Raw genomic sequence first — 19,208 nt, 5'->3', positions numbered from 1 at the left:
AAATTAAACATACTAACATCTAGTCTTAGTGGGACTAGCTTTCTTCCTTCTCAGTATAAATCACTTAAGTTCTTCATCCCCAAGTAGGATTGCCAGATAAAAATAAGTGATACTTGGTTAAACTTGAATTTCAGATAAATGAATATTTTTTAATACATACATCCCATGTAGTATTTGAGACATACTTACTTTTAAAAAATATCTGCTGTTTATCTGAAATTCAAATTTAACTGGGCATCCAGAATTTTTATTTGCTAATCTTACAATTCTATTCCCAAGTAACTACAAGTACTTTCTATTCTGTCTCTTTCCCATTTTATCTTTCTGCCTAGCTTAAGCCAGAGGCAACTTTATATTACTACACATACTAACAACTTCTTCGAAACCTATCACTACTTCTTTGTCTTTAAATAAATAATACTTTAAGACTAAAGCACCCTTGCCAAATGGTGACTCAGTTCCCTCTTACAAAAAGAGCACAAACAAAATTTACATCTTAATGATATACACATTGTATTTTTATTCTTGTTGGAAATCAGCCTCTACTTCAAAATTACCTTCTCTTTCCAAATGCTAAAGTAATTATTCATTAACTGACAAATATGTCTTTTCCTTTAGGCAAGAAAACATTCATAGTTCTGAGCACACTGTGCATATGGCCCGGCTGGTCTCTCCAACCTCTGCCCCTAGACTAGCTGCCAGTGGACTCTCCTTGTTCTGAGCAGTGCTCTTTCAGCTGCACTAGATTTTCTCTGTACACACTTCTCCTCATCGTGTCATTAAGTCTCCATTAAGTAAAACACTCTGTAAGGGCTTGGTATTCCCTTGTTTGTAACTTCACACAGCATCTGCCAGTGCCCTGCATACTAGTATTGCTCTCTGATAGAATATCTTAATAGAAAAGCAAAAAGTTAAGAGAAGGCTACTGACATAACTGAAAGAATTCCACCCTAGAGAAAGATTATCCAACACACACACACACACACACACACACACAAAAATGCCCAATAAATAACTCTTCAATCTCTTTATAAATAAATGCAGTTTTAGCTTTTAGTTTTTATCTCTATCTCACCCACAAACATGCCAAGAAGGCATTCTGATGCCTCTGTGAGCCAAGCAGACATGAAAAGGCCAAAGGCAATCATTTGCTTGTGCGGTCTCCATTAAGAACTTTAGATCCCTTCTCCCAGAAGGAAAAGTATTTCGAAAAGGCAGCATAAATGAGAGGCTAGAGAAAAGAAAACTGATATGCTTGAAGCATACTTCTAGAGAACAAGAGACTAGATAGTAAACAAATTAGGCAGCAGACTGGGCACAGGGGTTATTCATTCAGTGGGCTGATCTGTCTAGGCCTAAGAGTAGAAAGCTGCATTCCTGGGAGTGAGAGGCCGATGGGGCAGGTATGTGAGCAGCTGAGAGGAAGAGAGAGCCAACTGATAACTATGCAGAGAGTGAACAACTAATGTTTTTTCTAACTAACCACTGTTGGTTCGTTTCTTTTAAAACTTATTATAAAACATTTAAGAGATACAAAAAGATCTAATAAATAATACAACACACTCACTACCCAGCTTATGAAATAAAACATCACTGAAATAGTTGGGCTGAAGCTCCTGTGTCATCCTACCTGATTGACTGCTTCCTCTCCATACCCCCACGTGTAGCCACTATTCTAATTTTGGTGATTATCATGCATTTCTTTATACTTTCACTACATAAGTGAACATAGGTAATTTATAGTATTAGTGTATTTGCACATTTTTAAATTGTATATAAAAACTTCATATACAATGTGTTATTCCTCCACTTGCTTTTTTCCCTTCATTACGTTAGTATGGATTAATCATGTTGTGATACGTGGAGATCATGCATTCATTTTCACCACTTTAGAAAATTTCACTGTTAAGCAAAATTATGTACACATTCTCCTACTAATGGACAATTAGGCTGTTTTCAATTTTTTCATATTATAAACTAGAGATCAGCAAACTATGGCCTCTGGGTGAGCCAGCAGTTTCTGAAAATGAAGTTTTACTGGAACACAGCCAGGCCCATTCCTTTTTGTATTACATATGGCTGCTTTACCACTACAATGGCAGAGTGGAACTGAGCAGCTACAACAAAGGCCATTTGGTCTACAAGCCCAAAATATTTACTATCTGGCCCTTTAAGAAAAGAGTACTGACCCCTGTTATAAACAATGCTGTTATGAATGTCCTTGTATCCATGTGGGAGACTTTCTCTAGGGAACATAATTAGGAAAAGATCTGCTAGGTTGTAGAGTAGGCAAATCTTTATCATTACTAGATTTTACCAAAATGTTTCCAAGATTGTTGTACACTAACACTAGCTTATACATGTTTATAGACCATTTGCGTTTCTTCTATTTGTATCTTTTGCCCATTTAAAGATGGATGTCTTTCTCTTACTGATTTGTAGAAACTACATATATATATATATTGATAAGTAGTGCTTTGTCCATTATATGTTAGATATATCTTTCCAATCTGTGGCTCACCGTGTTGCTTTTTACATTTCTTCATGCCTCAGTTGCATATGAAAAATGAGGATTACAACAATAACCCAACTTCACACAGTTATTGTAAAGATTACATGGGTTAACATATTTAAAGTACTTAGAACAGTGCCTGGCACATGTAAGTGTTCCACAAATGTTAACTACTTATCTTATAATGGTGTTTTTAAAGGAAGATGAATTTTAAATTTCAATGTAAACTAATTTATCAATTTATCCCTTTAGTATTTGTGCCTTCTTGTTTAGAAATCCTGCCCTAAATATTCAATTTTACATGTCCATAAAGCAACATAGGCCTCAACTTTTCTTGTTTATTTACTCTCTCTGAATGCTAAGAAAGAATAGCACTTTCTGCTAATGTGGTTTCAATTAATTATTCAATTTCAGCATATTTTCTTAAAATCCAAGTACAATTTCAATACTGATCTCTCTAAAGTTCAAGTAGAAAAGAGACCTCCATCTAGAATATCCAGTTCAACACAAATTTTTTACCATTAAAAAGCAAGAGACATCTGCTTATGTCCAAGAGAGAGCAAAAGAGACTAAATTTACTTTTCCACCTGAGACAAATAAAAAACAGATAAAACTACATAGAACAACAGTTTGTAAGACTGTTGATCAAGTAACAAAGAACAGTGATCTCTGAGAAGTGGGAGGCAAAGGAGGTGAGCCCTATGACTACCCCAGCTTATTGCCTTGAGACAGTTTCCAGGCTGTACATGGGGAGGGAAACCAGGCAGAATCTAGTGGACTCTCTGAACTGAGGTGACGGAGCCGAGATTACTGGGAGACCAAAGCAGCTAGAGTTATCAGAACAGAGTCCCAAACAGAAAATAGTTACACAGAGAGAAAACCCTGGAGATCTTCTGAGGGTCCTCCTTCAGCATTCAGCTGAGTACTGAACAGTGCACTTGTGAGGAAACTACCCGAGGCTGGGGAAAGAACCAACCAAAAGGCTGAGAGAGAATAGTACCTACCTCTCACACAGCACTAAGACACAACAATCCTTAACGTGTATACGTCTGATAACAGAGCATTACACTAGATAAGGCAAAAATGGACAGAACTGCAAGGAAAAACAGATAAATCCACTGTTATAGTTGGAGACTTCAACATCCCTCTCTCACTGGAAAGAGTGCCTGTTCCCATCAGCCAAACTGAAAAAACTGAAAAACGCACAAGGCACTATTAGACAGAAGGGTCTTGCCTGAATAGTGGAGAATGATGAGCCCTAGACTAAGCACTGTTCCAGTCTCACCAACCAAAGGTGACAAGCAAAACCAGAAAGAATGAAGTAACTTAACGGCATCCCATAACAAATATCCAGAATATTTATAAGAATAAAAAATAGCCAGCATACAACAAGGTAAAATTCACAATGTCAGGCACTAGTAAAAAACTACCAGGCATGCAAAGAAATAAGAAAATATGACCTACAATGAGGAGGTAAATCAATCAACTGAAACCAATCCAGAACTGACACAGATGTTAAAATTAGCAGACAAGGACATTAAAATGTTATTATAATTGTCAAAAAATGGAGACATGGAAGACATAAAAACAACCCAAATCAAACTTCTTGAGATGAAAACTATAATACATCAATCACAACAGGATAAAGTAGGGGGAATTTAGAGAGGCTGGGTGGAACTTTATCTTGGGTGCCCAAAAGGTGAAAAAACACTGTGAGATGAAAAATAAATTGAATAGGATTAATAGAAGACTAAATCTTGCTCAAGAAAAAAATGTATGAACTTAATGACAAAGCAATAGAAAATGAAAAACAGAGACCAAAAAGATTGGAAAAAAATTAATAGAGCCATCAGTGAACAACAGGACAAATACACTAAGAAAAATATACATCTTTGGGATCCCTGAGAGGGTGGAAGAGTGATAGGAGAATAGAAGAAATATTTAAAGAAATAACATCAAAATTTGCTGAAACTTGATGAAAATAATAAACCTACAGATGTAGGAAGTTCAACAAACCAAAAGCACAAGAAACTTGAAGAAAACTACATCAATGCACATCGTAACTAAAAACTAGTGATAAAGAGAAAAAGCTTAAAAATACTACAGAATAAGGACAGACATAGAGATCAATGAAACAGAACTGAAAGTTCAGAAATAAATCCTAACATTTATGGTCAATATATCTTTGACAAAGGGGTCAAGACAATTCAATGCGGAAAGAGTCTACAACAAATGGTGCTGGGACAACTGGATAGCTACACACAAAAGTATGATGCCCACCATGCACAAAGTGGGATCACAGAACTAAATGTAAGAGCTAAAATCACAAAACTCTTAGAAGAAAACAGAGGACTAAATCTTTATGAACTTTGGTTAGACAATGATTTCTTAGTATGACATCAAAAGTGCAAGTCATAAAAGAGAAGACCGATGCACTGGACTTAAATAAAAAATTAAAAAATTTTGTGTTTCAAAGGTCACCATCAAGAAAGTGAAAAGATAGCCCACAGATTGGAAGAAAATATTTGTAAATCGTATTATGTACGTCCACAATAATATATAAAGAACTTTTATAGCTCAATACAAAAAGAAAAATAGCCCAATTGTTTAAATGGGCAGCAGACCTACATTACAAAAATGTTATGTCCTTCAGGGAGAAGGAAAATGATACCAGATAGAAATAGAGATCTACATAAAGGAAAGAAGAACACAAGAAATGATAAGCACACAGGTAAATATATGATTTTTTTCTTATTATTTAAATATTTTTAATAGACAATAGACTGCTATGTAAAACAGTACAGGAGTTCTTTAAAAACTTAAAAATAGAATTACCATATGATCCAGCAATTTCACTTCTGGGTACAGACAGTCCTCAACTTATGATGGTTCGACTTATGATTTTTTGATGTTATGATGGTGTAAAAGTGATAAGCATTCAGTAAAAATGGTACTTCAGACTGAATTTTAATCTTTCCCCAGCCTAGCAACATGCAGTACAATACTCTCATGATGCTAGGCAGCAGCAGCCAGCCGCAGCTCCCAGTCAGCCATGCGATCACATGGATGAGCAACCAATACACTTACAACCATTCGGTAACCATACAACCATTCTGTTTTTGACTTTCAATAGAGTATTCAACAAATTACATGAGATATTCAACATTTTATTATAAAATAGGCTTTGTGTTAGATGACTTTGCCCAACGGTAGGCTAACGTAAATGTTCTAAGCATGTTTAAGGTAGGATAGGCTAAACTATGATGTCTAGTAGGGTTAGGGGTATTAAATGCACTTTTGACTTAGGATATTTTCAACTTACAGTAGGTTTATCAGGACATAACCCCATTGTAAGTCAAGGAAGTTCTGTATATAACCAAAAGAATTGAACACAGAGATGAGAACAGATATTTGTGCAGCAATGTGCACAGCAGCATTATTCCTAATAGCAAAAAGGCAGAAACAACCCAAATGTCTGCCAATAGATGAATAAACAAAATGTGGTATATACATACTATGGAATATTATTCAGTCTTAAAAAGGAAGGAAATTCTGACACATGGTAAAACATGGATAAACCTTGAAGACATTATGCTAAGTGAAATAAGCCAGTCACAAAGGCAGAAATACTGTATGATTCCATTTATAAGAGGTACTAGAGTAGTCAGACACAGAGAGAGAGAAAGTAGAATGGAGTTTCCAGGGGCTGGGGGCAGATGGGAATGAGGAATCAATGTTTAATGGGTATAGAGTTTCTGTTTGAGAAGATGAAAAAGTTCTGGAGGTGGATGGTGGTGATGGTTGAACCACAACGTGAATGTACCTAATACCATTTAAAAATGATTAAAATGGTAAATTTTATGTTATGTATATTTTGCCACAACAAAAAAAATAGACCACTTAGACAAAAATAATAAAAATATAGTGTGGAATTTTAACTAAAATGCATGACAATAACACAAATATCCAAAGGGAAGATACAAAGTATACTATTTTAACATTCATATACTATAAGTGAAGTAGTATAATATCACCTGAGAGTAAATTGATAACTCAAAGATATATACTCTAACCTTACAGCAAACAATAAACTAGACGGAAATTCAACAAAGGTGATATAATGGAATTATTAAAAAGTTCAATTATTCTAAAGGAGGCAGAAAAAAGCAACAAAAGAACAAACCAGAAAAATAGTAAGTAAACAGCAATATGACAGATTTGAACTTATTCACAGCAATAACTGTATTAAATGCAAATGACCTAAATATCTCAATTAAAAAGCCAAGATTATCACACTCAATTAAAAACAAACAAGACCTACCCGGTATGCTGCCTCCAAGGAAAGTACTTCAAATAGGTCAAATAAAGACTCAAATAGGTTAAGAGAAAAAGATATAGCAAATTAAAACTAATCAAAAGAAAGCTGGAATGCCTATATTAATATCAAACAATTTCGGAGCAAAGAATATTATAAGGGGTATATAATAGTAAAGGCTCGACACGATCATCTCAATAGATGCAGAAAAAGGATTTGACAAAATCTAACATCCATTCCTGATGAAAACTCTGAACAAAGTACAAATACTAGGGACTTCTGTAATCTGATAAAGAACATCTATTAAAAAACATACAGCTAAGATGATGCTTGACAGTGAAAGAATGAATGCTTTCCCACTAAGATCAGGAACAAGACAGGAATGTCCACTTTTAACGTTTCTATTCAACATTTTACTGAAGGTTCCAGTCAGTTCGTTAAGGCAAGAATAAAAGGAGTCTAGATTGGAAAAGAAGTAGTAAAACTGTCTGTTTCACAGACACATAACCAACGAAATAAAAATATCGCTTATAATGGCATCAAAAATATTAAATACTTAGACATAAATATGACAGGATATGAAAATTCTGTACACTGAAAACTACAGAAAACTGCTGAGAAAAATTAAACAAGACCTAAATAAATGGAGAGATATACTGTGTTCACGGGTTGGAAGATTCGATATTGTTAAAATGTCAATTCTCCCCAAATTGATGTGTAGATCTGGTACACTGTCAATCAAAACCCCAGGAGGTTTTTGTTCATAGAAATTGACATACTTGATTTTAAAATGTATATGAAGATGTAACGGACCTAGAATGGCCAAAACAATGCTGCTAAAAAGAACAATTGGAGGACTAACACAATCTGATTTCAACACTTATTACGGAGCTACAGTATTCAAGACAGTGTAAGTACTGGCTTAAAAAAGATACAAAAATAGATAAGGGAACAATAGAGATTCCAGAAATAAAGCCATACACATAGGTACAACTGATTTTCAACAAAGGTGCAAATGCAGAAGTAGAGAAATAAGACGGTATTATGTTAAGAGAAATAAGGCAGACTGAGAAAGACAAACACCATACAACTTCACTCACATGTGGAAGATAAACACAGGGACAAAGAGAACAGCTCAGTAGTTACCAGGGGAAGGGCGGCAGGGAGTGGGCACAGGGGGAGAAGGGGAGCACTTATATGGGGACAGACAAGAAATAATGTACAGCTAAAACTTCACAATGATGTAAACTATTATGAATGCAATAATTTAAAAAAATGAATTAAAAAAGTAGAGAAAAAATAATCTTCTCAACAAGATGTGATGCAACAATTGGATAATCACATACAAAAAGTGTTTTAAAAACTGAGCGTGATCCATATCTTGCATCATATATAAAAATTAATTCAAAATGGATCACAGACCTAAATGTAAAACTTAAAACAATAAAACTTCTACAAGACATAAGAGTATCTTTGTGTCCTTGAGTTGGCATAGATTTCTTAGATATCATACCAAAGCATAATTTATAACAGAAAATTTTTGTAAATTAGACTTCAAAATTAAGAATTCTGCTCCTCAAGAAATACTAACAGAGTAAAAAAAATCAGCCATAAAAGTTTACTACTTCAATATAATTCTAAGGGTTTTATTTCAAATAAGCAACATAATTGAAAATACTAAAGAAAAAAATGATATCCAAACTCATAATACATAATCCATATAATTTTAGGACCTATGGCTACTTCTAAACAGTATCAGCATTTTTATTTTCCTGTTTTCTATCAATATTGCAATATACCATAAAATACTGAAACACAAGCAATGTTGTATTAAGACTGTGACCATGCTGATATTCAACCACTGGCTGACAGGCAAGGCACCACATAAGAGCTTGATATGTACAATTTTGCCAGGTGATATATAAAAGTTCTAAATTAGCATACGAAAAGTTAATCTACAGATGGCTATGTACAATTCAGAGAAGTCAAGTGAATAAAAGGTGCAAACTGCCTGTACTCATAATCCTAAAATGAGCTAAGCAAAGCTTTCTGAATGTTCTGCCACAATTCAATATTAAACATAGGCCTGTGGGCTTGTTATGGTCTCATTATTAAAATAATAAATAACAGTAAGGCTATAATTATCTACTGCTCCTATTTTGAGCTCCTAGCACCATTCTAGAGGTCCATTACATACATTACTTCTAATCATCACAGAATCCTGCAAAGTGGAGGCTATTGTGTCCACTGTATAAATAAGTAGTTAACCAATGTGTCCAAGGTGATCAAGGTAAGTGGTAAAGCCTAAATTCAAAGCTCCCAGTGTTGTAGTAAATATCCTTTTGAAAACACTAAGATAAGAAACAACCTAAATGGGTAATGATAGAGGTACTGGTTAAATAAATCATGATTCATTCTTAAAATGGAATATCAATCATTTAAAGAAAATGAGGCACCTTTATATCTATGGAAGGGACAATCTCTAGGATATACCACTAAGTATGTATACAGCACTGTCCACTACAGTGGTCACTGGCGACATGCAGCTATTTAAACAAATTACTCCTGACCACTACCCTAACTTCGTTAAGCATTCATACATCCACAATACTACTTGGGATACCATGCAAAAGATTACAGTTGCTATTTCTGAGGAATTAAAGAAACAGAGACAGAAAAAACATCAGAAGAAAAATGCTTACAAAACATGAAAGGGTAGCTGTGGTCAAAAAGCACAGGGGCCAGATCTATTCTTTTGGGAAGGAAGGTACTGGTCACACTGTCACATCTATTTCTCTTCTTATACTTTCGTTTCATGCTCTACAGAGGAGCACTTATTAAAAGCAATACAGTCTTTCAGTTCTGCTCTGAAGTCATTTTTTTTTCAAATGTCATACACTGAACAAGTTACTTAAAAAGGCATAATTGCTATATGCCTCAATTTCCTCAAATGTAAAACCAAGACGTTGTTTAATCAATGTTATTTACTAACTACTGCATGTTTTTGACTAGGAGAGGGAACAACAGCCAAACCTTTGAGATGAAAAAGGCACAGTGGTCAGTACTCCAAAATAACAAACAACAAAACATTTGAATCGATACTTTTCTCTCACTGGGAGACGGTCAACTCTGGGAGGGTGAAGGGCCTCGGGATGATGCTAATATATGAAAATCTACCCTGGAAGAAAAATGAATAGGAATTAAGATCCCAAACCGTCCACTTTCCTTCACACTGACACTGCATTCTCATTCTCTCTTCCTCTTCCATGGATCTCAGCCACCAATTAGATCTGGTCTAGCTCCAGAGCATGGCCTTTCATCATTGCCCAATACATAGTGAGTTTGCACAGGTCAAAGATCTGTGCCAGTGCAGACAGAAGGCCAAGCTGGTGTCCACAAAGTGACATGGGCATGAATTTGTCCCCACACAGACTGGTGACCAGGAAGCCTGCCCAAATTTCAGGAATCTGGGTTTGTGGAAAAAGAAAAGCATGGTACAGTCCTATCAGATAGTAATGTCATTCAGAGACGCCAATATCTAACCATATCCACAATCATTCAAGAAAGTCAGCTTACTAAAGAAAACATCCTACAAAATATAAGACCAAGCAAAGAAGATGTGGCATAGCGAGGAAGGACACATAACAATTATTTCTAGAAATTTGTATTTCCAAGTTACTATTAAACAAATTTTTAAATGTAATAATTACCAATAACTAATTTAAATCCTTAAAAAATTTATAGGACAGATGTTAAATTTAATTCACACAATTTTCACATGTAGAAATCTCAATACCTATGTGACCTTAGACTACTACACACTCATTTAAGGGAGTGAGGCATTTGAAAATGAGTTTATATTAACGGGAAAGTGCAAAGAAACTTGCCAATGCATGCCAGCTCCATGGCCCACAGGCAACAAGCATCGCCTGCCTGTGCCAGTCAGATCACCAACCAACATTATTGTGAAGGCCATGAAAGAAACTGTTAACACTCTGGTTTAATCTCAGCACAGGCCAGAGCAGCAGATTAAGCAGAACTTTACATCAGTGGCAGGTCTCCCAAGTTCTCTTGATGCCACAGAATTCATAAGTGGGATCAGTATGTTCTAAAAAAACATGGTACTGCAAAAGGAAAAAAAGGTTCCACAGCATCAAACAGTGTAATACTTGAAACCTCACCATCAAAGTGACAGTTTTTAAGTGCCATTTATGATGCCCTAGTCTGGAAACATCCCAGCTAACCCATCTGATCAACAATTTCACAGATGGAAGCACTTGATGGCTAATTGGCAAGTCTATTATTCAAATAAAACAGCTCTCTGTACCTCTTCTTTCATTATTACAAGTCAAGGTACAACAAGACTGGTCATTCAAATTAGCTTAATAAGAGAAGCCTCTCTCCCAAAATAATTTCTTTTAACAAAACAACATATTTTGGCAATTAGCTTAGAGCACTAATCAGTTTCTAAATAGTAAGGAAAATGTTTTATAAACTAAAAGGAATTAAGAAATGTAAACCTTCTTTAAAATGTCTACTATTTGTATCCTCTACCTTTATCAATATATCAAGATATACATTATCATAGGGAATAAAACAAATGAAATATTCACTCATTCCTTAAATATTCTTAAAACATAGCCCAAGTATTATGTGTCATAATAAAGAAAAACCATCTCAGATATTTTAGGTCTCCTAAAAATTTAAAAAGCAAGTGTCTTACTCTTCACCTACATTTTGAAATAAAGATTTCCAGACTATTTAAGGTTCAATTTATGAAGCTTGTAGCCAGTGACAACAGTATAGATTATTATCCGAGGAAATGTTGATGTAGAATACGGTTTGGCATCAGAAAGACTTGTATTCCTATTTTAGCTCCACTTCTTAAGTTCCGTGACTTGACCCAATAATAAGGAGATAATGATCCCTACACATATAGGATTGTTGTGAGGATTAAAGGAGGAGATTAGATACATAGAACAACTCACATCAAAACATGAGAGGCACTCAGCATTAGTCCATTTGGCTCTCAGCCTTCTCCCACCCCACTTCTATAAATTCTACAGGGGAATCCTGATACAACTGTCAAAATATACGGGTTCTCACAGGCCGGCCCGGTGGCACAGCCATTAACTTCGCACGTTCTGCTTCAGTGGCCCGAGGTTCTCGGGTTCAGATGTGGGTGTGGACCTACGCATTGTTTGTCAAGCCATGCTGTGATAGGCATCCCACATAAAATAGAGGAAGATGGGCATGGATGTTAGCTCAGGGCCAGTCTTCCTAGTAAAAAGAGGAGGATTGGCGGCAGATGTTGGCTCAGAGCTAATCATCCTCAAAAAAAAAAAAAGAAAAAAAATGTGGGTGCTTTTACAGATCCATACATCTGCTCTAGATCCCACTGATAATTACGTTTCCTATTCAGAGTATCTGGCTATCTCCTTATACTGCTATAATTTTCACAGTCCCAAAGGAAACCCCCAAGGAAAAGCCTTGTAGAAAGACTGAGCTATAAATATTCAAAGTCTCATTTAGTCTATAAAATAGAAATTATGAAATGTGTGTAGTAACCAGAAACTGCAAATAGGAAGGAAGTATCCAGAAACTGTGGAACCAGGTGCACCAACTACAGTGAAATCAAAATTGGATGATAACATCCCATATATTTGGAATATTAAGATTATATTGTAATATCTTAGTTTCCTACATTGGACAGAAGTATCTTGTTTCTCATCCCATATACCCTTTCTACCAAAAACGGCATCAGATGTCATAGATCCATCATATCCTTGACTTCAAATCTAAAATCTTAACATTTCATTTTTCCTCATAATTCTGATTTTCTATTTCATCAGAATGTGATTAATTTTGGAAGACAATTTCACCGTAATTGAAAAGACATCATTTTATGTTCTTTGTTCTAAAAAACTCAAACAAAATCATTTGTGGTAATTTCATATCAAAATAGAAATGTAACATTCACAAGTGTCAAAGACCTTTCCCCTTGAAAGAACAGTCACAATTAGAATGTTCAAATAAAATGACACAAATTAACCATACTGCACCCACCAGGAATTTATTTCCCTTTTACTTATTTGAGAAATCTGAAGAGTAGATTTGAGAACTCTCAGAAGCACAACATTTTTCATGGGGTTTAACATCTATTCAGAAGAATCACACTACAATGACAACTAGAAAGAGTGTGCTCTAATTAGCATGCTTTTGACCTGACCTCTTTCCTAATTTTCTACAGTAGAAACATCAGCTCAAGTACATGAATAGAATAATTAGGAACTATACTTTTAAAAATAATAAAATTATTACATGACAAGAATAGCAAGTGAAAAAAAATTAAAGGCATCTTATAGTTTTGCTTTGTTTCTAAAGCAAAATCACTATTTATTTCTAGTTAAGCAAAGAAATAAAACAATTAAAATTTCTTGACCCTTCCCTACTTCTTAATAGGAAGAAAAATGGCCAAATTAATCTACCAACGTTTATAAAGGCTCTTTGTAAATGTTCAGAGGATCACATCAGGACACGTTCAAAGAATAAAAGGGAGAAAAAAGGTAACCAGAAACATCCATCAGTATATAAAAATGGTCAATACACACAGGCTAAAGAGCTCAAGGAACAGAAACAGAACTCAAAAAGCCTTTTGTAAACATCTGCTCATTTTCATGCTACTGCACTAGTAGTAAATAAAGGTTTCATTTCAAATGTGACAGGTATGAAGATTAACTGTACATATTAATCTACGCTGGCTCAAGCCACACAAGAATTTCTCTAGCAGATACACAATAAAAATAAAACATCATAATCTGTCATTTATTTTAAAATAGTATTGTAGTAGCTTCTTGTCTCTGCTTTCATTCTTGCCTTATGTCTCAACTCCAGAGTTTCCAGGCTCTTCAAAAATATAAGTCTGATGAGCAAAACTCCTTTGCTCAAAAAATCTCTGACTTCTCAACTCACTCAGAAGAGAATTTTCTACAAGACCCTACATGATCTAGTCTCTGACCACCTCACTAGTGTTATCCTCTTCAACTCCAAGACTGGGGGAGAATACGGAATGCTTAAGACATGAAAAAAAGTCTTGAGAAATAAATTAAAAACAAATTTCTGATTTTGTTTTACTTGGTGGCTTTTTTAAAAAGTACTAAAGAAAAATGTTATTTAATGTTATTCATTGACTTGTTCTTTTGCTTTAGTTTTTTTTCTTTATTGAAAAAAGAGAACATTAGGGGCCAGCCCACTGGTGCAGTGCTTAAGTTCGCACATTCCACTTTGGTGGATCGGGTTTGCCAGTTCGCATCCCAGGTGCACACCTACGCACTGCTTGTCAAGCCATGCTGTGGCAGGTGTCCCACATAAAACAGAGAAAGATGGGCACGATGTTAGCTCAGGGCCAGTCTTCGTCAGCAAAAAGAAGAGGCTTGGTGGCAGATGTTAGCTCAGGGTTAATCTTCCTCAAAAAAAAAAGACAGAACATTATATATGAAGTGGAAGTTCCTTTTGCCTCCCTCCCTTCTCTGAATTTGGTGTGGATTATCTAACTCTGTGATGTACAATATGGTAGTCACTAGCTACATGTGACTATTTAAATTTAAATAAAATTAAAAATTTAGTTCTTCTGTCACACTAGGCGTAGCTCATGGATTCAAATAACTACACGAGGCTATTAAGTTTAAATTAATTAAAATTAAATAAAATTTAAAATTCAGCTCTTCAGTTGCTCCAGTAACATTTCAAAGTCTTCATTAGTAACCACATGTGGCTACTGGCTATGGTATTAGACAGTGCAGATACAGAATATTTCCATCCTTGCCTAAAGTTCTGTTGGACAGTGCTGCTGTAGAACTTGTAATACTTTTACTCAAAAGTTATACAGCCTTAAGAAAAAGCATTTTGTTTTTTAAATTAATGTTAATGCTTTCATATTGTATATACCTCTCTACAACTAGAATTTTTCTCTTAATATGTTTATAACATCATAATGCATATTGATATATAGAATCTAGTTTATTTTAACTGCTGCATAATATTCCATCATAACACATTTTGCCACAGATAGACATTTAAGTATTTTGCAGTTTCTCAATAATACAATGTCATAATGAATACCCTTAAACATTATCTCCTGATACACATGTGTAAGAGTTTCTCTGAAGTGAATAAACAGAATTTCTGAGTCACAGAAGTTACGGCATTTTCAACTTTACTAGATACTGTCAAACTGCTTTCCAAAGTGACTTTAACCATTTATACTCCATAGACAGCATGTTCATTCAACAGACATTTATAGTCTTCTAGTTGCCAGGCAGTGTTCTAAGCACTGAGATACAATCTTCAACCAGCTCCCACATCCACACCTGCCTTAAGAAAAAACCTTCTATGAGAATTTCTGCTTCCCAAAATCTTTATTAACACTTAATATAACAGTTTATTAAAAAAAACAACTAACATTTGTTTTAATTTACATTTCCCTGATATACAGTGAGGTTGAGTCTTTTCATATGCTTATTGGCAATTCTCGTTCTACAAATTACCATTTCATGTTCTTTTCTCTATGAGCTTTTTTTTTGTCTTCCTGATTTATAGTTCTGCCAAAAGTGTTGCAGATGAATGTTGCAAATATCTTCCCTCCCTTTACTGTTTGTCTTTTAAGTTTGTTTCTAATGTCTCCGTTTGGACAAGAGTTAGTAATGCATTGAGGTAGGAGAATTACCAATCTTTTCATTTGAGTAATGCTTTTCTATTTTGAGGTCATAAAGACAAAGTTTTCTTCCAAAAACATATTTTTTGGGGCTATCTATTGTGTGTCTAACATGTTCACATGTTAGTTTATGTAATCCTTATAAGAATCATCTAAAGTAAATATTATTAATCTCATTTTAAAGACAAGGTAATCGAATTTTTTATTGTGGTAAAATATACATAAGAAAATTTTCCATTTTTAACCATTTTTAAGTGTACAGTTCTGTGGCGTTAATTACATTCACAGTCATGCAACCATCACCACTATCCATCTCCAGATCTTTTTCACCTTCCAAAACTGAAACTCTGTACCCATTAAACACTCAGTCCCCACTCCACTATACCACCCCAACCCCTGGCAACCACCATTTTTTTCCCTCTTTTTGTCTCTATGAATCTGACTACTCTAGTACCTCATGTAAGTGGAATCATACAATATTTGACCTTTTGTGACTGGCTTATTCCTCTTAGCATGATGTATTCAAGGTTTATCCATGTTGTACCATGTGTCAGAATTTCCTTCCTTTTTAAGGCTGAATAATATTCCATGGTATGTATATACGACGTATTGTTTATCCATTCATCCATCCATAGACACAAGTTGCTTCCACCTTTTGGCTATTGTGAATAATATCTATTCAAGTCCCTGCTTTCAATTCTTTGAGGTTTATAGCCAAATGGAATTGCTGGATCATATGGTAATTCCATGTTTAATTTTTTGAGGACCCACCAAACTATTTTCCACAGAGGTCACACAATTTTACATTCCTACCCAGTAATGCACAAGGGTTCCAATTTCTTGACATCCTCACCAACAGTTGTTATTTTCCAGTTTTTCTGGATAACAGCCATCCTAATGGGTGTGTCTTCCAAAATTATAGTTTGATTTTCACAGTTAGGTCTTCAATCCATATGGTGTACATTTTTGTATATAGAATAAGGTAGGAATCTAATATTAGTTTTCTCCCCATGCAGAAAGCCACTTTCTTCAGCAGCATTTAATAGCAGGCTTCTCGTCCCACACTAATTTTTAACACCCTCTCTATCACAAATCAAGCTCCCAGACATGCATGAGTCTATTTCTGGGCTTTCTATTCGATTAAACTGATCTACCTGACTATCTCTATACCAATACAACACTAATTGAGTCACAGGGCATTAAAATATATTTTGATATTTGGTAGAACAAGTTCCTTTTTCCTTTCTAATAACTTTTTGGCTATTTCTGGATTGTTTTCTCCTATATGAATCTTAGAATCAGTTCCTAATCTCATGAAAATTCTAGTTCGTATTTTTATTGGAATTGCATTGAATTTATGATTAATCAGAGAACAGGCATGTGATATTAAGATCCCTCATGTATGAAAACAGTATTATTTCTTCATTTATTCCAATCATTTTTCCCAGTGCTATAAATTAATCCTTTCTATAAAATATTAGACCAAAAACCTAAAAGACAAATAATTGAAAGAACATTTCTACTCCAAGACCCATAATAGGAAACTAGAAAAATGGTTATTATTTATATATACAAAATCCATATACTGTGTGGATTTGAGAGGTATAACAAATAAAATAGATCATATCCAATTCATGAAGTTACTCTTTAAAATTTAGCCACCTGAAATAATCCTTCAAAATGCAGCTTACATCTCACCACTTTCAGAAAGCCTTCTCTGATCACTCACCTACACTATTTTCCCTTATTTTTGAATCTGGAAATTACTGAGCTCTGTATCAGAGAGACACAAAATGATTACTTATAAGTAACATAGGCCTGCATATGTCTATACCATGTTTCTTAAAACAAAAACTGGAGACAAAAGAAATTAGGGCATTTCACACAAAAATCATAAGATTTATGACTCGCAGGTTATATGGCATTCTCTCTCAGGGACCCAGCTAAGAGAGGTTCCATCTCCATGCTTCCTTGATTACCAGGGCAGGCAAATCACACACTCACTTTTAGAGTTTCCATCTAAAAGTAACCTGCTCCTGGGGCCGGCCCGGTGGCACAGCAGTTAAGTGAGCACGTTCCACTTTGGCAGCCCGGGGTTCGCTGATTCGGATCCCGGGTGTGGACATGGCACTGCTTGGCACGCCATGCTGTGGTAGGCATCCCACATATAAAGTGGAGGAGGATGGGCAGGGATGTTAGCTCAGAGCCAGTCTTCCTCAGAAAAAACAGGAGGATTGGCAGCAGTTAGCTCAGGACTAATGTTCCTCAAAAAAAAAGAAAAGAAAAGAAAGGAAAAATAGATAAATAAATAAAAGTAACCTGCTCACTTCCAACTAACATTCCACTCACTGGTCAAAGCAAAATCATGGTTGGGGTAACTTCAAAAATGATGGAAAAGTATAATCCTACTATGTGCCTGGAAGGTTAAAAGTCAAAAATATTTTACATAATTGATGACTCTGCCTTCAATCTCTTCCCTTCTGCCTATTCTCCAAACTACCACTAGAATTAATTTTCAAAAACGCAAACTGAATTATCTTACAATTCTGCTACAAAAAACTTCATGAAACTACAACACCTATGGGAAAAAAAGTAAAAATCACTAAGAACGACATTTAACACCTTTCATAAACTACTCCAAATTCCTTTACCAGCTTCTTTTCCCATTATTTCTCCTGACATTGCCTATTCTCCAGCCTTTCTGGATATGTCTTGGCATATATTCCAAAATTTATCTCAAACATTGTTTCCTCAATTCAGTCTTTCTCTTTTTGTGGAAAAAATCAAACCCTACATCCACTATACTTACAAATCATATTATTTATAATGAGCACTAGTATTTTACTCATTCACCAACTCAAAGTAGTTAATATGTGCCAGGCACTTAATATATAATTGCTGTGTGTCTACAAGAATGTAAAGCCTCTAGCTTAAATAACAATGTTCTTGTTTACCTTGGTATTCCCTATAGCATAACACTCATGACAGAAACTTAAAATATCGGCCTAATTGGGGCCAACCCAGCAGCATAGTGGTTAAGTGCATGTGCTCTGTTTCAGCAGCCCAGGGTTCACAGGTTTGAATCTGGGTGCAAACCTACAAACCACTCATCAAGCCATGCTGTGGTGACGTCCCACCACATACAAAAAAATAGAGGAAGACTGGCACAGATGTTAGCTCAGCAACAATCTTCCTCAAGCAAAAAGAGGAAGATTGGCAACAGATGTTAGCTGAGGTCCAATCTTCTTGACCAAAAGAAAACAAAATACTGGCCTAACAAATTCAAATAGAAGACAACAAATGCTACTGACATTTTACATAAGTTTCATTTACTTTTAAGCTTACTGTGTTTCTAAAGCTAAAATAGACTCAGAGAATTAAACCGTAACTTTCAGAGACTGAAGACTATGCTTTGGCTATGCCCATCTCTTGGGTTTTGTCTTCACTTCTTTTGGAAATAGTTTAGTTGCAAAGACCTAAATTAGTATAGTTATAAAGACAAGCAAGTAGCCAAATTACAGCAGTAAATGCTTTTAATACAATCATCTCACATCTTTTAGTAATTTCAAGTTCATAAGCACTTTAGCAAGGTAAATAAAAAACACATTTGAAATGAGGCTATTAGTTTAAAATTTTTAACAGTTCTAATAAAACATGTTTATTTCTGT

General features: G+C 35.0%; 1 protein-coding gene across 3 annotated transcripts in view; it reads right to left on the bottom strand.

Annotated features, from left to right (window-relative positions):
• Nucleotides 1–19,208, bottom strand: part of PSMD14 (proteasome 26S subunit, non-ATPase 14) — a 93,798-nt gene that overhangs the window by 62,437 nt on the left and 12,153 nt on the right. Inside the window, exon 4 of one of the 3 annotated variants that reach the window (XM_070507972.1) lies at nucleotides 17,545–17,804. The exons of 1 other annotated variant lie outside the window; for it this stretch is intronic. In XM_070507972.1, the coding sequence (XP_070364073.1) occupies nucleotides 17,545–17,559 (15 nt within the window). In that variant the 5' untranslated portion in view covers nucleotides 17,560–17,804. The remainder of the gene's footprint in view (nucleotides 1–17,544; nucleotides 17,805–19,208) is intronic. One more of the 3 variants, XM_070507974.1, reaches the window with a different exon arrangement.

The sequence above is a fragment of the Equus asinus genome, chromosome 4 (genome assembly GCF_041296235.1).
Source record: "Equus asinus isolate D_3611 breed Donkey chromosome 4, EquAss-T2T_v2, whole genome shotgun sequence".
Taxonomy (NCBI): domain Eukaryota; kingdom Metazoa; phylum Chordata; class Mammalia; order Perissodactyla; family Equidae; genus Equus; species Equus asinus.
The sequence above is the reverse complement of the archived record's forward strand: the minus strand, read 5'-3'. Positions and strand labels throughout refer to the sequence as shown.